At 34.1% G+C, this 21,088-nt stretch overlaps 3 protein-coding genes across 5 annotated transcripts; all 3 read left to right on the plus strand.

Moving 5' to 3' along the window:
• The first annotated feature begins 3,984 nt into the window (after positions 1-3,984).
• Positions 3,985-6,776, plus strand: LOC106410718 (glutamine synthetase cytosolic isozyme 1-1). The gene is made up of 11 exons (XM_013851289.2): positions 3,985-4,249; positions 4,623-4,662; positions 4,769-4,872; positions 4,994-5,042; positions 5,119-5,225; positions 5,306-5,393; positions 5,485-5,613; positions 5,825-5,899; positions 5,991-6,082; positions 6,168-6,327; positions 6,427-6,776. Exons 1-11 carry the CDS (start codon positions 4,176-4,178, stop codon positions 6,577-6,579), a joined length of 1,071 nt encoding a protein of 356 aa, XP_013706743.1. The 5' UTR covers positions 3,985-4,175; the 3' UTR covers positions 6,580-6,776.
• Positions 6,777-13,757: 6,981 nt separating this feature from the next.
• Positions 13,758-18,379, plus strand: LOC106353014 (kinesin light chain-like). Of its 2 annotated transcripts, none has more exons than XM_022711539.2 (17): positions 13,758-14,047; positions 14,391-14,489; positions 14,574-14,752; positions 14,838-14,942; positions 15,014-15,150; positions 15,522-15,600; positions 15,732-15,743; positions 15,828-15,893; positions 16,108-16,176; positions 16,278-16,334; positions 16,452-16,529; positions 16,841-16,938; positions 17,033-17,206; positions 17,313-17,424; positions 17,517-17,579; positions 17,766-17,825; positions 17,959-18,379. In XM_022711539.2, the coding sequence occupies exons 1-17, from the start codon at positions 13,948-13,950 to the stop codon at positions 18,148-18,150; spliced, it is 1,680 nt and encodes a 559-aa protein (XP_022567260.2). In that variant the 5' UTR covers positions 13,758-13,947; the 3' UTR covers positions 18,151-18,379. The 2 variants fall into 2 exon arrangements, with proteins under 2 accessions (XP_022567260.2, XP_013648139.2); XM_013792685.3 differs by having other exon boundaries at positions 13,775-14,047; positions 15,050-15,150.
• Positions 18,380-18,389: 10 nt separating this feature from the next.
• On the plus strand, positions 18,390-20,027 carry LOC106353015 (GDSL esterase/lipase At4g10955). Of its 2 annotated transcripts, none has more exons than XM_022711540.2 (3): positions 18,390-18,531; positions 18,639-18,763; positions 18,848-20,027. In XM_022711540.2, exons 2-3 carry the CDS (start codon positions 18,702-18,704, stop codon positions 19,881-19,883), a joined length of 1,098 nt encoding a protein of 365 aa, XP_022567261.2. In that variant the 5' UTR covers positions 18,390-18,531; positions 18,639-18,701; the 3' UTR covers positions 19,884-20,027. The 2 variants fall into 2 exon arrangements, with proteins under 2 accessions (XP_022567261.2, XP_048610736.1); XM_048754779.1 differs by having other exon boundaries at positions 18,396-18,531; positions 18,658-18,763.
• The last annotated feature ends 1,061 nt before the right edge of the window (positions 20,028-21,088 follow it).

Consider the following 21,088-nt stretch of genomic DNA (forward strand, 5'->3'; position numbering starts at 1 on the left):
TATAATATTAATTAGTATTTACGCTTCAAAAGACTGTATTACATCACTTAAGTAGCATCTGAAAAATAAGTGATATTAATTTGAATTATTTATTAGTAAATGATACAAAATGCTTAGTTCAACATCTATTATAGTAAATGATGATTATCAATTTATATAACATCATCTCAACAAAATTGATACAAATATATATTACTTTACATCATTTTTAAAAAACATTATACAAAATATGAGTTTACATCACTTACATAACTGATACATGTACTAATTTGTGTTCAGATTACTTATAGAGAAATGATGTAAAGTAAAATCATTTTAATAAAAATTTGACATCACTAATAAATAATTGTATTAATATAATTTTAACTACAATATTAATATACGTAGTTCATTTGTGCAGTTGAATAAATTTGATGGTACTAAAGCTTACACTTCAAAAACTGTAGTACATCACTTAAGTAGCATCTTAAAAAATAAGTGATATTAATTTGAATTGTTTATTAGTAAATGATACAAAATGTTTAGTTCAACATCAACTATAGTAAATGATGATTATCAATTTATATAACATCATTTCAACAAAATTGATACAAATATATATTACTTTACATCATTTAAGAAAAACATTATACAAAATATGAGTTTACATCACACTTACATAACTGATACATGTACTAAGTTGTGTTCAGATTACTTAGAGAAATGATGTAAAATAAAATCATTTTAATAAAAATTTGACATCACTAATAAATAATTGTATTAATATAATTTTCACTACAATATTAATACACGTAGTTCATTTGTGCTGTTGAAAAAATTTGATGGTACTAAAGCTTATTTTATAGGCTAAAATATTAAAGCTATAAAACTGATATATTTATTGGCTATCCTAAGTTTGTATTGGTTTGATAAATAATTCGTATAAGTTTTTGAAGAGTATATATGTATAAATATATATATATATATATATATATATATTCTAAAGTAATTTAGTAAATCTACATTTTGAGTAATTAAAATAACAACAGAGAATAAGTATTGATTGCAGTTATCTTTATGCAAAATATATAAATTTAATATAATTAAATATCTAGTTAGTTCAAAGAAATAAGCTAGAAGAATTGAAGTTTACAATGAATATGCTAAATTTTCGCAATAAACAAATACTAATAGTTCCCTAACAGTATTTCTTTAATTTTCGTTGTAAATATTGTTTATAATTAAAAAAATATACACTTGTTACCATAAGTATATATTTTTGTTTTCTAGGTAAAATCAAATTAATATTGTTCATATCCCTTATATATTACAACATTGTTTTGTAGCCACGTGTCACCATGAGAATGAAATTCAGAATTTTTAGAGAAATAGGTTGGTTCATCTTAAATTATACTAAATTTTTATTAAACTAACTATCACATTGATAAATAGTGTACAAATAATATTTTCGCACTTTCCTTAAATAAAAGTTACGGAATTGCCTAATTTAATTAACGTATATATGACAATCAATGATTATGAATAATAAATATTTGATAATATTTTTTGTATCTTGACTCTTTTTGTTTAATTTATATTATTAAAATATATTAAAAAACCACATTAATCATATAATAAAAAATAATATTTTTTCTTATATGTTATATTTTGAATTTTTAAAACGGCTATAAATTACTAAAAACGTTAAATGTCTCACACTAAAATTTTGTGATCAATGGTTTAACTTTTTTTGGTAATAAGAAAATACAAATGATCATAAATCGTATGAATATGAAGTCTCATTTACTAGACATTCATATTATATATTAATATTTTTTAAAATTAAACTATATAACATAGAAAAATACTTAAATATGATAATTTCTAATTTTGTATTGAAAAAATATTGAAACCTTAATATTTTAATTTTGAAATTTGCATTCAAAAAATCGCACATTAGAAATTTTGTGTTTATCATATGAGTATGAATTCTCAATAATAAATATTTATATTAAAATATACTATATATCTATGTCCATGTCATTGGAATTTAGTTATATACCATATAAAATAAATAAAATGATTGTTTTGATTTATTTACAAAAATTATCAAAAATAAACAAGATGTATTGTTTTAATTTATGTATTTATTTTAATTTAATTATATATACATAATACGTAAATGAATACAAATACATAATAATAGATAAAAATTAGTTTTATATATTGGTTGCGCGGGTCTTAAACTAGTAACTATTTATAGTGGTTGATATAGACCCACTTGAGCTGATCATAGATGCATAAGAGAATGCCAAGCATGATTCACATTAAATGAACCAACTACTGATTTGAGCGAAACATCAGTAGCAACATCTCAAGTCTTACTTTTAAGGATATATGTTCGGTAGATGGTTCTTGGACCTCTACTTCGAGCTTTAGTGAATGTGGATGAATGTAGAAAGATAGTACTGGAAAAAATAACTTATAGGTTTAAGAAATCAAAGACGAAGAGAATCCGCATTGCATTTGGAGTTGGAAGCGCTAAGCTGGACAACGGAAAACATGGTGTGTCATTCGACATGTCAGCACTTTGAGATGGACTACAAAGACTTGATAGCAATTTTAGTGGTACTTTAGCCATGGCCGATTTTTTCGACAAAATTAAAGGAGATACAAGAACTTAAGAAAAGATTTCATGATTTCAGATATGCTATATCACTCGGGGACAAATGAGACTGCATATTTTTAGCTAAAAACACTCAATTTTTCATAACTCTTTTTTTTTTTAAAGTTTTGTTGGTTATTATATTTCGCCCTGGTTACCAAGATCACTTCAAATTTGAATATTAATATGACATTTTTATAAGAAAACTAAAATATCGTTGAATACTTGTATTTTAGTTTTACATATCAGAATAGTTGTGATTTTGTTTCGTTGCCGAGAGTTTTCAAAATGTTATTTAGGGAAATATTATTTTACCTTTTAAAATAAATATCTAAACTATTTTACAGAGGATAAAAGAAAGCTTCAGAACCTTGGCGCGGACTCAAAACATAAAGACCGACAATTTTGCACGCGGTGCTCGGAGTCATCCGCTGGTATATAGACACTAAGTCACATGTTTGGTAGAGTCTTAACCGAGACTGTTTATCTTGATGACAAAAAAACTATTTTTTCCATGATTTTTATACCATATTTATATGTATATATAAAACCTTCATATTATAGAGTTATAGATATTTTTTTGTGTGGTTTGGAAACATTATAAAGTTATTAATTTTTTTTTTCTATTTTAACTTTAAAGCAAAATATATCAAGTAATAAATAAAAATCAATTTTTACAAATAGAAAATAAAAGGCAAAACATCAATTTTTTTGTATATGAAAGGAATTTTTGTATATAAAAGAGAATTTTTGTGTATACAAAGGAGAGTGGTTGTTGTTTTTTTTCTGAGAACACACATAAAGGGGAGTAGATGTTATCCAACAAAAATAGATATTTCTTCAGTTAAGGAATCAATGATTCAATTATATTCCAATGTTAACATTTATAACTCTTATTCGGACATATTACACCAAAAATCACGTAATTTTGAAAGATTACACCAGCATCATTTTCCAGTAATATTTCACCAAATTCTTTTTTATACAAATTTTTTAAATAAAATGTTTATTAGTATAAAAATTATCAAAATCTCGTAAAAATATTCATAAAAATATAGTATTTAAAAGAACTGGTAAATTTTTGATAAGTAGTATCTTCATAATTCCTACCGCCGCTTTTTAGAAATATTATATAGAAATGGATTTTACCTTAAATAATGTTTTTTTCCGATATCTCATGGAAAGTGTCACCCTGTGTGTACATGTCTGAAAAAACAAAAATACATAAGTATATACTAAATATATAAGATTAAACATTACTAAATAGATAAGATTCCATTGGGCCGCAGGAGAATCTTTAATATTTTATTTCCGATTTTTACGTTTTGTAATTTTGGTATTTTGTGGAGAGCCAGAAAGTCTTCTAACTCTTCACGTCACCAACTTTCTCGATCTCTGCACCCTCTTATTCTATAAGTACTCTTCACATCCACCAATATCAATACACAACCAAAACACGAGAAGATTTTATTCGATTTTATCTGTCATTTGCTTCAGCTGTTACTATCGACCAATCTCGGTGTTCGTAGCCATGAGTCTTCTTACAGATCTCGTTAACCTTAACCTCTCAGAGACCACTGACAAAATCATTGCGGAATACATATGGTTCGTCTTCTTTCTTCCCAAAATCTTTGTTGTTTATGTATTAGATCGTATGCACTCTCACGTTGACCGTAAATTAAATGGGTTCATGTTGTTTTTCCAACTCTTAACTCTATTTTTGGGGTTTGTATGGAGTAGATTCTGCTAAACACACATATTTAATTTTCATTTTATTAGTCCTTCGATTTTTCTTATTAGTCCTTTAGATCCAATTTGTTTATGTTATCATGGTAGTTTTTTTGTTTAGTTTTCTGATTAAATCTACTGTTTCAAAATCTGCTGTAAAACTATGTCTGCTCTGTTTCTGGCTCTGTTCCTAAAGAGTGTTTTTAAAAAAAAAAATGTTATTGTTGTGTTATTTCATATGCCAAATCAGGGTTGGAGGTTCAGGAATGGATATGAGAAGCAAAGCCAGGGTAACTTTTCTTTCTCTAGCTATTTTTGGTAATTTGTAACTTTTATCTATTTCTATTTTTGATATTACTAAAAGTTTGATTTATAGTAAATCTTGTTTATCTGTAGACTCTTCCTGGACCAGTGAGTGACCCTTCGGAGCTACCAAAGTGGAACTATGATGGCTCAAGCACAGGCCAAGCTCCTGGTGAAGACAGTGAAGTCATCTTATAGTTAATAATCGTTTCTTTCTGATCTTATATCATACCAATTTTCTGCATAAACATTTCTCTATGATTTTATTCAGATTCTTGTTTATTAATCATTTTTATGTTTTGTATTATGTCTTTCTAGCCCTCAAGCCATATTCAAAGATCCTTTCCGTAGAGGCAACAACATTCTTGTGAGTTTTGATCCTTCTTCTTGTTGCAGCCATATTTTTCAACATGTCATAACCTTTTAATGGTTTTAATAATCAGGTCATGTGCGATGCTTACACTCCAGCGGGCGAACCAATCCCAACAAACAAAAGACACGCTGCGGCTAAGGTCTTTAGCCACCCTGATGTTGTAGCTGAAGTGCCATGGTGAGTCCCTATTTAATATCGTTTTAGCCGGTTCTTGTAAAAATGCGTAGTTATTAATGAGATCTTACTTTGAAAACCAGGTATGGTATTGAGCAAGAGTACACTTTACTTCAGAAAGATGTGAAGTGGCCTGTTGGTTGGCCTATTGGTGGCTTCCCCGGTCCTCAGGTGAAGAAGACGATTGATACATGGATTTTGAATCTTTTCGATTTCGATGTTCGGATTTACTAAATTCTTAAGGTGAAATTTATCTTTGCAGGGACCATACTATTGTAGTGTTGGAGCAGATAAATCTTTTGGTAGAGACATTGTTGATGCTCATTACAAGGCCTGCTTATACGCTGGCATCACCATTAGTGGCATCAATGGAGAAGTCATGCCGGGTCAGGTAGTTTCCGTAACCTACAAGAAATTTAGATCCTTTTTTATAAATATCTGATATTTTCTATTTGACATTAATTTATGATCATAGAGATCAAATCTTTTTTTTGATCTTTTTTTCTTTTTCTTGTTGATAATTAATTGTGATATTCAAGAATCAAAAGAACAAATCTTTTGCATAAAGTACTAATTACCAAGTCTTTTTGTGTTGAGGGCAGTGGGAGTTCCAAGTTGGTCCAGCTGTTGGTATCTCGGCCGGTGATGAAATTTGGGTCGCACGTTACATTTTGGAGGCAAGCCTTAACGATTAAACATTATAACTCCAATAACGTAACTGTTGTATAGATTTTGAATAATAACATTCTTTGCTTGTTCTAAAAACAGAGGATCACAGAGGTTGCTGGTGTGGTGGTATCTTTTGACCCAAAACCTATTCCCGGTGACTGGAATGGTGCTGGTGCTCACTGCAACTATAGGTACTCATAAATCTCAATAATCTGCATTTGTAGTTGATCCTTTGATGCTGATTCATGTTAAAACACAAATGGTGATTGTTTTCAGTACCAAGTCAATGAGGGAAGATGGTGGTTACGAGATTATCAAGAAGGCAATCGATAAACTGGGAATGAGACACAAGGAACACATTGCTGCTTATGGTGAAGGCAATGAGCGTCGTCTCACGGGTCATCACGAGACTGCTGACATCAACACTTTCCTCTGGGTAAACTAACTAACTAACCAACACTTTGTGGGTTTCAAATAGTTAAAGGTTGCATTACATTTTAACTGAAGTTGTGATTGGTTTGTGTTGGATGTATAGGGTGTTGCGAATCGTGGAGCATCAATCCGTGTAGGACGCGACACAGAGAAAGAAGGGAAAGGATACTTTGAGGATAGGAGGCCAGCTTCGAACATGGATCCTTACATTGTGACTTCCATGATTGCAGAGACCACAATCCTCTGGAAACCTTGATCAGATCAAAGAAGATTGTTGAAGAATGTTCACTCCATTTGGGTTTCTTGCATGGTTCAACGTTTGTATGTTTCTCTATCAAGCATTGTCTCAGAACAAAGTCAAGAGATTTGCTCTGTTCTTATGGCTTTTATTGTTTCACATCCATTGAAAACATCTCTTTGTATCAATTTATGAATAAAGTGTGGTTTGGTTCTTTTGGTTTGGTTTAGATAGTAAATCTGAACTGGTTAATACCATAAAATCAGACTTTGTTTGTTTTTGTTTGGTTCAGTTTTTAGATGAAAAATATTGGATATGTCAAAAAGATAAAATATTGGATAATTTAAATAATTTGAATTTATATTTGATTTATAAATTATATTTATAGATATTTGATTATTTTAAAATTAAATATAAATAATATTATTTATAAAAATTATAATTTTTGTATTTGGATAAGATTAGAGAATTTTCTCTAGGATAAACCTAAAAAGTTTTTGTCGCAAATATATACCTTAAAAATAAAAATGACCAAAATAGACTTAAATTTTTTATCAAAAAAGTAAATATATACTTATACCTCTAGGGTCAATTAATCTAGACATTATGGTTTAGAGTTAAGGGGTGAGGTTTAAGGTTTAGAGCTGAGGAGTGGAGTTTCGGAGATAGGATTTCAAATTTTAAAAATTAAAATAATTTAAAATTTTCAATATAAAAAATTTTATTTTGGTCATTTTAATTTTTGGGGTCTATTTTTGTGACAAAAACTTAAAAAAATTTATCTAAGAGAATTGTCCATTGTTTTTTTTTTTTTTTTTTTTTTTTTTGAAAAGCCCATTGGATATTATAGAAATGGTTTTTTAATACTTATCACTGTTTGTCTCGATTTTAGATTTCAGTTAAATTGGTTCGGTTGCAATTAAAAATGTCCATGGAAAAGGGCTGATTGATTCATTATACAAATTACAAAAGGTTTATAATCAACCAGGGACCAAATGGTCCTTTAATAAATAGTTTTAGTTAGAATTTTGGCTTGTCGGTTTGCATAAGTTTCTCTCTTCAAGTTCAGTTTGGATTTGGCTGGATACAAGTTAAATGCCAACCAAATTAAATTGATCTGTGTTATAAAAAGAACTGGAATTTTATTGTATCGCAGGAATTTGAATAAGAGCAAAATTTATACCCGTACAAAGAAGATAACACTGGAATAGAGAGAGATTTTATTATAAGGGAGAAGAGATTGTGTTTTGAGATGGTGTATTATAAACGATCGAATCGTTTATATAGAAATTAAAAAGTGGAAGTTACTGTGTAAATAGTGACAATGGGCTCCATATTTGTTCACAAACTCAACAATTGAGGCGCTGCCATATTTGACGTTTGTAACACTCCCCCTTGGGAACCGGTGTCACTATCGTCTTTTGCTTAACGTCTATGTTGCCTCGTTAAAAACCTTTCTAGGAAAACCTAATGGGAAAAACCATAGTAAGGTAAAAAGAGTACAACTACGTAAGCTCCCCCTCGAATGAGCAGTCATAGATCCTTCTGATGGCGCATTCCAATGTTATGGACATGTTTTCTGAATGCTGAAGTCGGAAGTGATTTTGTGAAGAGGTCAGCTGCATTGTCGCATGATTGAACATATCTTACTTCAATCTCTTTCTTCTTCACGAGCTCTTGAGTGTATGAGAAGAACTTCGGATGAATATGCTTCATTCTATCGCTTTTAATATATCCGTCCTTTGTTTGAGCAACACATGCTGCATTATCTTCATATAGAATAGTTGGCTCCGTATTTTTGCCAATCCCACTGCTTGAACAGATGTGTCGGCTTATTGATCTTAGCCATACACATTCTCTACTTGCTTCATGGAGTGCAATGATCTCAGCATGATTTGAAGAAGTAGCCACGAGCGTTTGTTTCTGGGAACGCCAAGATATAGCAATGCCTCCGATCGTAAAAACGTATCCTGTTAGCGATCGGGCTTTGTGTGGATCTGAAAGATATCATGCATCTGCAAAACCAACCATTTGACCTTTTGAACTTTTAGGATAAAACAAGCCTAAATCAATGATCCCTTGGAGGTAACGAAAAATATGTTTAATCCCATTCCAATGTCTTCGAGTTGGAGATGAGCTGAATCATGCCAAAAGATTCACAACAAATGATATATCAGGCCGTGTACAATTTGCAAGGTACATCAGCGCTCCAATTGCACTTAGATATGGTACTTCCGGACCAAGTATCTCTTCTTTCTCCTCAGGTGGTCGAAATGGATCACTTTCAATATTAAGTGACCTAACGACCATCGGGGTGCTAAGAGGAGTTGATTTATCCATGTTAAATCGTTTCAACACTCTTTTAGTGTATGTGGATTGATGCACGAATATACCATTTTGTGAATGTTCTATTTGTAGGCCAAGACAATACTGTGTCTGTCCAAGATCTTTCATCTCAAATTCTCCTTTGAGATAGTCTGATGCCTTTTGTATTTCCTTTTGAGTTCCGATAATGTTAAGATCATCAACATAAACCGCGATTATTACAAATCCGGATATTGTTTTCTTGATAAAAACACATGGGCATATAGGATCATTCACGTATCCTTCTTTTATTAGATGATCACTGAGACGATTATACCACATACGTCCAGATTGCTTTAACCCATATAATGATCTTTGCAATTTTATTGCACATAACTCTTTAGGTTTGGAACTTAATGCTTCTGGCATTTTAAATCCATCAGGAACTTTCATGTAGATATCAGTATCTAATGATCCATATAGATAAGCTGTAACAACATCCATGAGACGCATCTCTAGATTTTTATCAGCTGCTAGACTCATCAGGAATCTAAACGTGATTGCATCCATAACTGGAGAATACGTTTCTTCATAATCGATTCCAGGTCTTTGAGAAAAACCTTGAGCCACTAGACGAGCTTTGTATCTCGTAACCTCATTTTTCTCATTTCGTTTTCGAACGAAAACCCATTTGTACCCAACTGGTCTCACATCTGTAGGTGTGAGCACAATAGATCCAAATACTTCTCGTTTATTAAGCGAATCAAGTTCAGCTTGTATTGCATTTTTCCATTGTTCCCAATCATGTCTCTTTTGACATTCATAGACAGATTTTGGTTCTGGATCATCGATTTCTTCATTTATTTCACTTGACACAATATATGAGAAAGTATCATCAAGATCATTTTGTTCATTTCTATTCCATATCCTTCTATTATGGATGTAGTTGATAGAAATTTCATGATTACTTTCCGACTCATGATGCTCAACTTTCTCAGTATCCTCATTATTTGTTTCTTCCAAAATACTTTCTGCTATTTTAGATGTGTCATTTACCTTGACATCCTTTTGTTTTCTAGGATTTTTATTCTTAGAACCAGCAGGTCTGCCACGCTGCAGGCGTGTTTTAGACTCTCGTGTATCGTCCGCTTTCCCTTGCTCATTTGATATTTTGATACAAGCAGGAGCATTCACGGCTGGTATATGAGATTTAGTTACCGTCTTGGTATCCGCAAATGCATCAGGTAGCTGATTAGCTATACTCTGTAAATGCATGATTCGTCGAACTTCTAGTTCAGACTCTTTAGTAGGAGGGTCAAGATATAGTAATGAAGGTACACTCCATTTGATGTCATTTTCTACATTTTTGTTTTCTCCCCCTAGAACTGGGAATACTTTCTCATCAAAATGACAATCGGCGAAACGTGCCGTAAAAACGTCACCAGTCAGTGGTTCTAGATATCGTATAATTGATGGAGAATCACAACCAACATATATTCCCAATCTTCTTTGTGGTCCCATCTTTGTACGTTGTGGTGGTGCTACAGGCACATATACCGCACAACCAAAGATTCTAAAGTGGGAAATGTTTGGTTCTCGACCAAACGCTAACTGTAGTGGGGAATACTTATGGTATGCACTCGGTCTGATCCGAATGAGTGCTTCTGCATGCAAAATGGCATGTCCCCATACAGAGGTTGGAAGTTTTGATCTCATGATCAATGGTCTTGCAATCAATTGCAGACGCTTAATTAAAGATTCAGCCAAACCATTTTGCGTATGAACATGAGCAACCGAAAGTTCAACTTCAATTCCCATTACCATACAATAGTCATTGAATGCTTGGGATGTGAATTCACCAGCGTTGTCTAGTCTAACTCTTTTAATAGTATAATCATGAAACTGTGCTCGCAGTTTGATTATCTGAGTTAGAAATCTCGCAAATGCCACATTTCGAGACGATAATAGACAAACGTGTGACCATCTACTGGATGCGTCAATTAATACCATAAAATAGTGGAATGGTCCACAAGGTGGGTGTATAGGTCCACATATATCGCCTTGAATTCTTTCAATGAACTTTGGTGATTCTTTATCGATTTTGGTTGGCGGTGGCCTTACGATCAATTTTCCTAGAGAACATGCAACACATGTCATTTTATTCCCTTGAGAAATCTCCTGGATTTTCTGTGAATGACCATGTGAACTTTCTATGATTTTACGCATCATTGTAGTGCCTGGATGGCCAAGGCGATCATGCCATAATGTGAACTCTTCTGGGTTCCGTTTTACTAAAAGATTTGATTCGATCTCATCGATATAAGTATGATGTAGTCCCGAAGGAAGTTCTGGAAACTTTTCTAATATGTGTTTTCTGCCACATTTCTCAGAAGTTACATACATGTATTTCTTTCCATCCTCAGTTGCAGACTGAGTATCATATCCGTGAAGATATATGTCTTTAAAACTCAACAAATTCCTTTTAGAACTTGGAGAATATAGAGCATTATTTATGGAAAATTTTTTTCCATTCGGCAAAGTAAAGTTTGCTTTACCAGTTCCTTCAATCACGTCTGCAGGACCTGATATTGTATTGACGACAATTCTTGTCGGTTTTATATCAGAGAAATATCTCTTTTGTCTCAGAATAGTGTGCGTTGTTCCACTATCTGGTATGCATATTTCATGAATCCGTTTCTTGGATTTTGCTCCATTAGCATTATGATCCATTTCTGAAATTGTCATAAATATAAAAGGAAACATAAAATTCATTCATATAAGGAAAAAAACACAATAATTATACATTAAGGCGACGTTAAAAACATCATTATTTGTTTAACAGGAAATGTAATAATTATATATGACAATATTGAAAACTATTCAATAGTTTTATTATAAGCATTTCAGCTCTCTTCAGGAGTAATCTAGTCCAGCTCATTAGCGAAGTCGGAGGCATCGAGGTACGATGTTCCTTCAAAGTTTTCAGTGAGGTTCACTTCTTTAGCTTTGCCTTTCGTGGACTCTTGATATAACTTACAGAGATGTGAAGGAGTACGACAGGTACGGGACCAATGTCCTTTACAGCCACATCTGTAACACACTGTCTCACGCTTCTGGGTGGTATCCTCTTGAGTTTCTTTACCCTTGGAAACTTGCCCGGGTCTAACCCACTTGTTAGATCCCCTCCATTTGGGATTGTAAGTTTTTCCACGTTTGTTGTTGAAACGGCGGCCATGACCTCGATTGGCCTGGTTTCTCCTTTCCGAATTTTCTATCGCCGTAGCATTCACTTCAGGGAATGCTTTGGCTCCCGTAGGTCGTGAATTGTGGTTTTTGATTAAGAGCTCATTGTTCTTTTCAGCTAACATGAGCGCAACCATCAATTCATAAAATCTCGTGTACCCGCATTTTCTGTAAATTTCGGGCAAGAAGTGAAGCTGTTTGTGGAAAGTGATATATGTTTTATTCATCATTTCTGCCTCAGAGACAAGATTACCACAATACTTCAGGAGTGCAACTATTCTCAGGACAGCGGAATTGTAATCCTCAACCTTCTGAAAATCTTGGAACCTCAGATTTTTCCACTCTTCTAGAGCGTGAGGAAGGTTGATTTGTCTCTGGTTATCGAACCTTTCTTTTAAAGTTTGCCACAGTTCAGCTGGGTCCTCGACGTTTGCATAGTCGTGCGTTAGATTTTCATCTAAATGCTTCTTCAGGAAGATTATCGCTTCGACTATATGCTCGGGTGGTGATTTGTTACCGATTATAATTGTTTCGGTTATCTTTTTCATCACCAGATATGGTTTCACGTTTGTGACCCATCCGGCGTAATTTTCGCAAGTTATTTTTAATGCCGGAAACTGGAGTTTCTCGATGTTTGCCATTTTGAATTTCTAAAAGCACATAAATAAAAATTATTAGAATATTATTAATATTAAAATGAACCGTTTACATTAATCATGCAAGCGATTACAAGGAGAAGCGATGTAAAGAAAATTAAACCGATATTCATCTTAAATTCACTCGGAGTAAATTCTCCAACGAATAAACCATAAATAGAAACACAAATAAAAATGGCACATAAAAACAAAAGTGCGCGAATCATCTTTCTTGAAATGAAAAAATCGGAGGAGAGCGATTTTTTTTTTTTTTTTTTTTGAGAGAAGATGAAATGTTTTGGATGAGAAAATGAAGTGAAAATGAGTTGTATTTATAGATAAAAATCACTGTTCATGACCGTTTGAGAAAGGGAAAATTTTTAAAAAATTTTCTTTGTGACCGTTGGTGTTAAATCGAGTGCACCAAAAATCAGTCTGAAAATATTGTATTAAACAGTCAATCAAATCTATAAAATTTCATAAAAATTAATAAAATTAAAAATTATGGCAACAAATCATGCGACGGCTGAGCCGGTCAATGCAGAGTAATAAATTATACGGCGGCTCGGCCGACCAATTAACAATAAATAGAATATAAGGCGGCTTGACCGACCAATTAACAATAAACAGAATATAAGGCGGCTCGGCCGACCAATAAATTAATTAAATTATTAATAAATAATATAGGCGGTATTCTGGCCATTATAACATAATATAAATAACAGTACAGACGGTATACCGACCATTATAGCAGGGTATATATGATACAAATAAATTTTACCAAAACTGAGAACGATCGTGCTGATAACGTGTTATAAAAAGAACTAGAATTTTATTGTATCGCGGAAATTTGAATAAGAGCAAAATTTATACCCGTACGAAGAAGATAACACTGGAATAGAGAGAGAGATTTTATTATAAGGGAGAAGAGATTGTGTTTTAAGATGGTGTATTATAAACGATCGTTTATATAGAAATTAAAAAGTGAAAGTTACTGTGTAAATAGTGATACTGGATCCCATATTTGTTCACAAACTCAACAATTGAGACGCTGCTATATTTTACGTTCGTAACAATCTGGTTTAATTCATTTGCAGAATTGGTATAATATCTAAAATGACCAATCCAATAAGAGAGCAAATCCCCGCATATTAAAAGTAATTTCGTCGAACACCTGGAGCGCAATTGACAAACTCCTCCAAACATGTCTATGACTCGAATTATGTCGGCTCTCCTCAGACGAACTCATTCCTTTTCTTCTTCGCGGGCTCCCGTCTCCAACAGTTTTGCTTCTTCACTCTCCGGTAACTTCAATATTCGACTCTGTTCCTTCTATCTATCAGTTATGGCAATGTCGGGACTTGACCAATGCTTTTTGTTCTCTTTTAGCTGTTCACACAATGATAGAACAGTTTTGTCTTTTTCTCTGTTTGCATTCTACTATTTGAAGAAAGTATAACACTTTGATTGAATGTGATCTCTAAGTCTGAGCCTTTTAGATTCGCACCTACTTCAGTCTGAGTAGGAATGTTGTTTAATGACAAGAGTTTGTAATAGAAAAGCTTTTGAACTTTCTTGTTGGGTTTTGTATCTTAAATGTCAGAATCTTGTGAAAATTGGATATAAGAGGAGTCCGTTTCATTGCAGTGAAACCAAAGATTTCGTGTCAGAATGATTGTGGAGGCCATACAAGGAAGTTGCATCTCTTGGATCCTCGGCTTTGGATTATCTTTTCTGGACAAGCCGGTGCGTGCGTTTTGTTCTGCTCATTGTTAATGATATTTTGTCATGTGATGATTGATTGTAATATCCCACTCTTGTTTTCTTCAGCAATTCTTGGGTTTTGTGGGAACGTTGCATTGGCAGAGGATGATCCTATTAAGCCAAGATCTGGAGATAGTACGGATGGGAGTGGGTTAGAAAGGATTGAGGACGGCTCGGTTGTGTCTAACATACACACATCTAAGTGGAGGGTGTTTACTGATAGTGGAAGAGAACATTTCTTTCAGGTTTTTATAATTCAAACTGTGTTTGTCTCTGCCTCTGAATACCTATTTTTTTATCTTGCTATATTATTTTTTCTTATCTAATTAGGGGAAACTGGAACCGGCAGAGAGGCTTTTTGGTTCGGCAATACAGGAAGCTAAGGAAGGGTTTGGAGAGAGGGATCCACATGTTGCATCTGCATGCAACAATCTGGTTGGTCTCTACTCAAATCTTATAGTTTTTATGTTTAGGTCCTTAAGATAATAGTGCTTATTACTTCTTAGACTAAGTGCTTTTATCGTTTCCTTCCTCTACGTAAGGCAGAGTTATACAGAGTTAAAAAAGAATTCGACAAAGCGGAGCCCTTATACCTGGAAGCTGTTAGCATACTGGAGGAGTACTATGGTCCTGAAGATGTGCGGTGAGAAATCATTTATCTTTTAAGCTGACACTTATATTGATTGCCGTTCTCTTGAACCTCTTCGCGTACATTGTAAAATCTTTTTTTCTTTTTAGGTCAATTCATCTAACTAATAATACTGTTCTAGAAGTTTCTATGTATAGAATCACACTCAAAATTTGGCTAAGAACCTATCACATATCTAGAAACTGGCTGTGTTGTTTGTACTTTTCAGTTGTTTCACTCTATGCCCCTGTTGGTTCGCTCACTTCTGCCCTCCATGCATCTACCTGACATGACAAATTATGAAGTCACGCGACAAATAGCATTATAAGAGTTCTATTTATAATTTTGTTATATTCATTCATCCAAAAATATTCTTAACAATGCAGTGTCGGTGCTACTCTACACAACCTTGGACAGCTTTATCTTGTCCAGCGAAAACTTGAGGAAGCTCGTTCTTGCTACGAGGTTGATTACCGTACTTAATATTATCGAATTATCTCTTGATATACTGCCACCAACAGTTCAAATGATAAGCTTTACATTCTGTGATGCTAACTACTTACTTTTAATTCTCTTGTGGATGGCTCCCTGTGCAGCGTGCTTTAAAGGTATATATGTCCAGATTATTTTTATATTAACACTTGGCAGTTTCTATATTTTTTTTCTTATTATTTCTTGTGATACTAATCTAGATGAAAAGACGAGTCCTGGGACATAATCATCCGGACTATGCAGAGACAATGTATCATCTTGGAACGGTATTGTCATGTTTTATTTTTCTTGTTGCCTTAATAATCTTCACTAGCTCTTTTAAACTTGTAATAAACAGTATGCTTTTTTTTTTTGTTATTTTGGTTCTTAAGTTCTTAGCATATTGATCCACATAACCATGAAATCTGTTCATCTTAAGTTATTGTCATCTATCTTTCTTTTAAACTTCCTTTGTAACATATTATTTGATGTGATCGACAGGTATTACATCTGCAAGGAAAAGACACAGATGCGGAGGCTCTTATCCTGGATTCTCTTAAAATAATTGAGGCATGTCAATATTTACATGATAAACTGAAATGTGTGCTATCTTGATGTTTCACTATGTCAGTTGTATTTATTGTATTATCAGTTATGGTTTTGTGATGTAGGATAATGGTCAAGGAGAGTCAATGACATATATTAGGAGACTGAGATACCTTTCTCAGGTTTTGACATCTTATTTGAATGTTCCTTTCTATTTTTTATAATGCATCGACTTTTGTTGAATAGTGACCCATCGTGAATCTGAATTTGTGTTTCACTTTTTCCGTGTGCTGCTCCAGATATATATACGATCCAATCGTCTGGCTGATGCTGAAAACATACATAGGAAACTATTGCACATGATGGAATTATCAAAGGTGTGGTTTTGTCTTACATTAACTTTCCTTTAGCTTATTCAACATATTATACTTTTCTTCTGTTTTATAGTATCTTTTTCCTTTCCTTGCAAACTCCATTTTCTAATCTAGGACCAAAGAGAAAAGTTCCAACTTGCTGATATATGCTTAATAGAATGCGCAAGTTTAAGTCCTATAATTGGAAAGCTAGTACTTTGGTTACGTTTGGACTTAGTAATGCTTATGCACTGCGAATTTTGCATGGATAAACTTAGTTGTTGTGTTCTTTATGTTTCTAGTTTAAAGTTGTTGATGAATAAATTCTTTCACAGGGATGGAACTCAATGGAGACAGTAATTGCAGCTGAAGCATTAGCGGTTACTCTACAATTATCTGGGCAGCTGAGTGAAGCTCAAGAACTGTTTGAAAAGTAAGCGTATAATAGACTCTTGATCGGTGTGTCGAAGTAGTATGAGGATCCTCAAATGTATAGAACTAAAGCTTTATGACAATTTTCATCTCAGGTGTCTCAATACCCAAAAGAAGTTACTTCCAGAAGGACATATCCAGATAGGTGGAAATTTTCTGCACATGGCGAAGACATTTATGCTTCAGGCTACTCAGTTGAGAGGAACTAATAACAGTGAAGCTCTATCTAAACTAGATAAAGCAAAGGATTATCTTGGAGACTCATCTAGGTTGTTATCTTTCTCTATTAGCTCCCTAGTCTCAGCTTAAACTACTGTTCTTTTGTCTTAACATAGAAGAATGTGACGAGGAAAACTTGTTTGTGGTGGAAACCAGGATAGCAAAAGACGTTCTGCTTAAGCTGAAAAACCAAAAGGGCAAAGAGCAGAAACAAGGAAAATCCAGTGAGACTTTAAGGAATTATGAACACGCAGCTTTAGTCATATTGGTAAGTCTTGGTAAAAGCAACACTTAATAGGTATAATTGTGTTCTGATTTCCTAAGAACAATGTGTTTTAGACCCTTTCTGTTTCGTTGCAGCTACGATCTCTTGAGAGTCTTGCAGTTCTAGAGACGAGCAAAAATGAGATCCCGGAGGCAAAGGTTAGTACTGTAATAGGAGGTTTCAGAGCTGTCAAATAAAAATTAATATATGTTCAGATACAAACTTCCAGCCTATTGATGAGAATGACCGAAGCCAAGTTCTAGACTTGACTTTATATTGATGGTCGTCGACTCTTTTTAAAGCAATAAAATACTGTGTAAACATGTTGAATCATGACATTGCAGGAAAGGGACCCACATGCAGCTGAAGATGCACTTCTCCAATGTCTTTCAGCTTATACAGAGGTAAAACAACTGATCTCTTCTCCAGAAAATGAAACTGGCTTTCGAACCTAAAATCTAGAGCTCATTTGCATCCTAACCAAAGAAAATGTTGGGACACTGATTATTGTTTATTCTTTCCTGTTGCTGCCTGTAGTTTGGTTGTGGAAGTCAGCTGCAAGATTCTCCGGAAGTAAAGACCGAATACGTTACGTGTCTTAAGCATCTCTCAGTTTTGTTAGCCAACAGAGAGACGATGGAGGCAAGTCCTATTTCTTTAGCAGAGCTGAAGGAAGAAGTAAAGCGTATTGAAATGGATCTTCTTGGTTCGCATAAGAAAGGAAGCTAAAAGCTGCTTGTGAAGGAAAGACAGAGTATTTTTTTTCTTCTTCTTAGAATCTTTAGATCGAATAAAAAGATTATACAGGATGAAGAACTGACGTTATCTTCACTCTATTAAACGCAAAACTCTCGAAGTTCTTTATGTTAAAAATGTCTCGTGTGAGAGAAAAGAGACCCATGTGATTGCACGTGTTGGATAATTTAATCTATAAAACGGCGTAGTTTTTGTTTAAGCATATACCTCGAGTTCTTAGATTCTTTGCTTACAAACTCCTCTTTGCTTCGGATTCGAATCTGTTGGTGATTCCTTGAATCCCGATTCGGTCTGCAACCATTTTCTTGGTGAATTGTGGGTTTCGAATCTTCAATCAAGGCGAGGGCTTAAACAGTCCCAATGGAGAATTCTCAATGCTTCCGATCTTTGAGTCTTTGATGTCGAATGTTCTTTCTCTGTAGATCTGAATGATTTGACTGCCCTTTTTGTTATTATCTTTGAATTTTGGGAACGATCCAGCAAAAAAAGAGAGGCGAGGAAGAAGATTGGGATTTTGATGATCAATGGCCTCTGATAGAGAAGACTTTACTCTCTGTGGACCCTCACACCTCACTAATCTTGATTGGTAAAACATTTCTCTGAATCTCATTCTCATATAATGCTCTAACCTTCTCGTTGATGATATGTCTTTGTTTTGTCTTTGTTCCAGGGCAAACGAAAATCACCAACGTTGTGTCGCAGCTTGTTTGGTTCAAGGGATCTACATTGTTGAGCGCGACCGTCAGCTTCAACGTGAAGGCTCTCAAGCTCTTGCATCTCCATGGTGGGACTCCTTCCACTTCAAACTCATCCGTCGCCTTATAGACGACGCTGACTTCTCTATCTTCGGCGCCATTTACGAATTCAAACCTCCACAACAAGACACTACTACCATCACCACCGTTGACTCTAAAGCTCCCCGTTATGTCATAGCCTTTAGAGGGACGTTGACTAAACCTGACTCCGTTTCTCGTGACCTCGAGTTAGACATCCACATTATCCGCAACGGCCTTCACCGTACATCACGTTTCGACATCGCTATGCAAGCTGTGAGAAGCATGGCTACTTCTTTAGGAGCTTCAAACCTCTGGCTAACGGGACATTCTATGGGTGCAGCGATGGCGCTTCTCGCTGGCAAAACGTTGGCGAAGACTGGAGTTTACGTCAAATCCTTCTTGTTCAACCCTCCCTTTGTGTCTCCTCCTATCGAGAGGATTTCTAACGAACGTGTCAGGAGCGGGCTTAGAATCGCGGGGAGCCTTGTTACAGCTGGACTGGCTTTCTCAAGAACCCTCAAGCAAGCGCAGCAGCCTCAGCATCAGCAGCAGCAACTGCAAGAGCGGAACTTGTCTGAAGATCCGCTAAAGGCTTTGTCTTTGTGGCTACCTGACATTCATGTGAATCCAGGGGACCATTTGTGTTCCGAGTACATTGGGTTTTTCGAGCACAGGGGAAACATGGAGCAACTTGGGTATGGGGCTGGAATCGTTGAGCGGATGGCGATGCAGCATTCATTGGGAGGTTTGCTGATGGATGCGATGGGAGTTAGTAACGCAGTGGACGTGCAAGAGCCTGTTCACGTGATCCCGTCTGCTAAGCTGATTGTAAACCGGACTGCTTCTGAAGACTACAAGGAAGCTCACGGGATACACCAGTGGTGGAGAGACGACCAAGATTTGGTTTCCAACATTTATTTGTTCAAATAGCTCACCAAGGTGGATTTGTTTTTTTCTTCTTTCTGGATTGCAATGCCTTTTATTTTGTATGTTTGTGTAATGCTATGTATCACGGTATCTCTTTAAATTCTTCGTCTATATGTCCGAAAGGAAGTTTATGATAATTTTGGAGGATATTCTCGTGTAAAAAATATTATATGGGAAGAAAATAATCTTGAGGCAGACCAAAAGAGGCATCTGTAGATATTTTGTTGTTCTAAGAGATGGGTGAATATTATAGAACATTTCAGTCATGAACATCACTGAAGACTCATAAAAGATATTGATTACGATTCAAGAGAACAAATGTTTTTAAGCATTTGCACTTACCATATTGATAATTTTTTTGACATATGACAAACTGATTCACTAGAAACTAAAACTCCATCTTTTTGAAAAAAATGTTGTATGTTTTGGAGTTTGTATACACAGTTATAAAACATATTAAATTTCGATTATAATACATATTTTGTAATTATGTATTTTTTTTAATTTTAAACCAATATCAATTTAATAATTATTTTTTCGAGTTATCTGAAAAGTGATAGAAAATGCAAAGAACAAGGTACTTTTTGAAACAATTTTTTTGGAAACAATTTTTTTCAAAAATATGTATGTTTCTGAAATGGAAGAAGTATATGACATTTGACTCAACGTAAATTGTACATGATTGATAAATATTATATTGATCAATACTGAGTTGGCTTAAAATTAACAATTTACGTAGTTAATGTGAAAAAATTAGTTTATTTAAATCAAAGTTAAATTATAAAAGTCACCAAAATTAGTAACAATTTGCGTATTTCAAGTTTGTGGCTGAGTTTTAATTTATGTTGTGGCTGAGTTACTTTTCTTTTACGGCTGATTTATATATGCAGTTTCGTTTATATATGCAGTTGTGGCTGAGTTACTTTCCGCCAATCTCCGAAAACCTAGCTATAAGAAGTGTGAATTCCGAGGAGAAAAGACAAATACATTCCAAAAAACACCCAGATCGACAATTGTGGGATGTATTTAATTAAGTTTGTTCGTGATTTCATACCCATATTTGGATAATCTATTTTTTTTCAGATCTGAGTGAGAGAAAATTGAACAAAGAGAAAATGAAGGAGATGAAAAGAAGTGACAGATTCAGCAGAGACGACACAGAGGAGTTCATTGAAGCTTGGATACATGGACGAATACCAGAATGGTGC

The sequence above is a fragment of the Brassica napus genome, chromosome C4 (assembly GCF_020379485.1).
Source record: "Brassica napus cultivar Da-Ae chromosome C4, Da-Ae, whole genome shotgun sequence".
Classification (NCBI taxonomy): Eukaryota; Viridiplantae; Streptophyta; class Magnoliopsida; order Brassicales; family Brassicaceae; genus Brassica; species Brassica napus.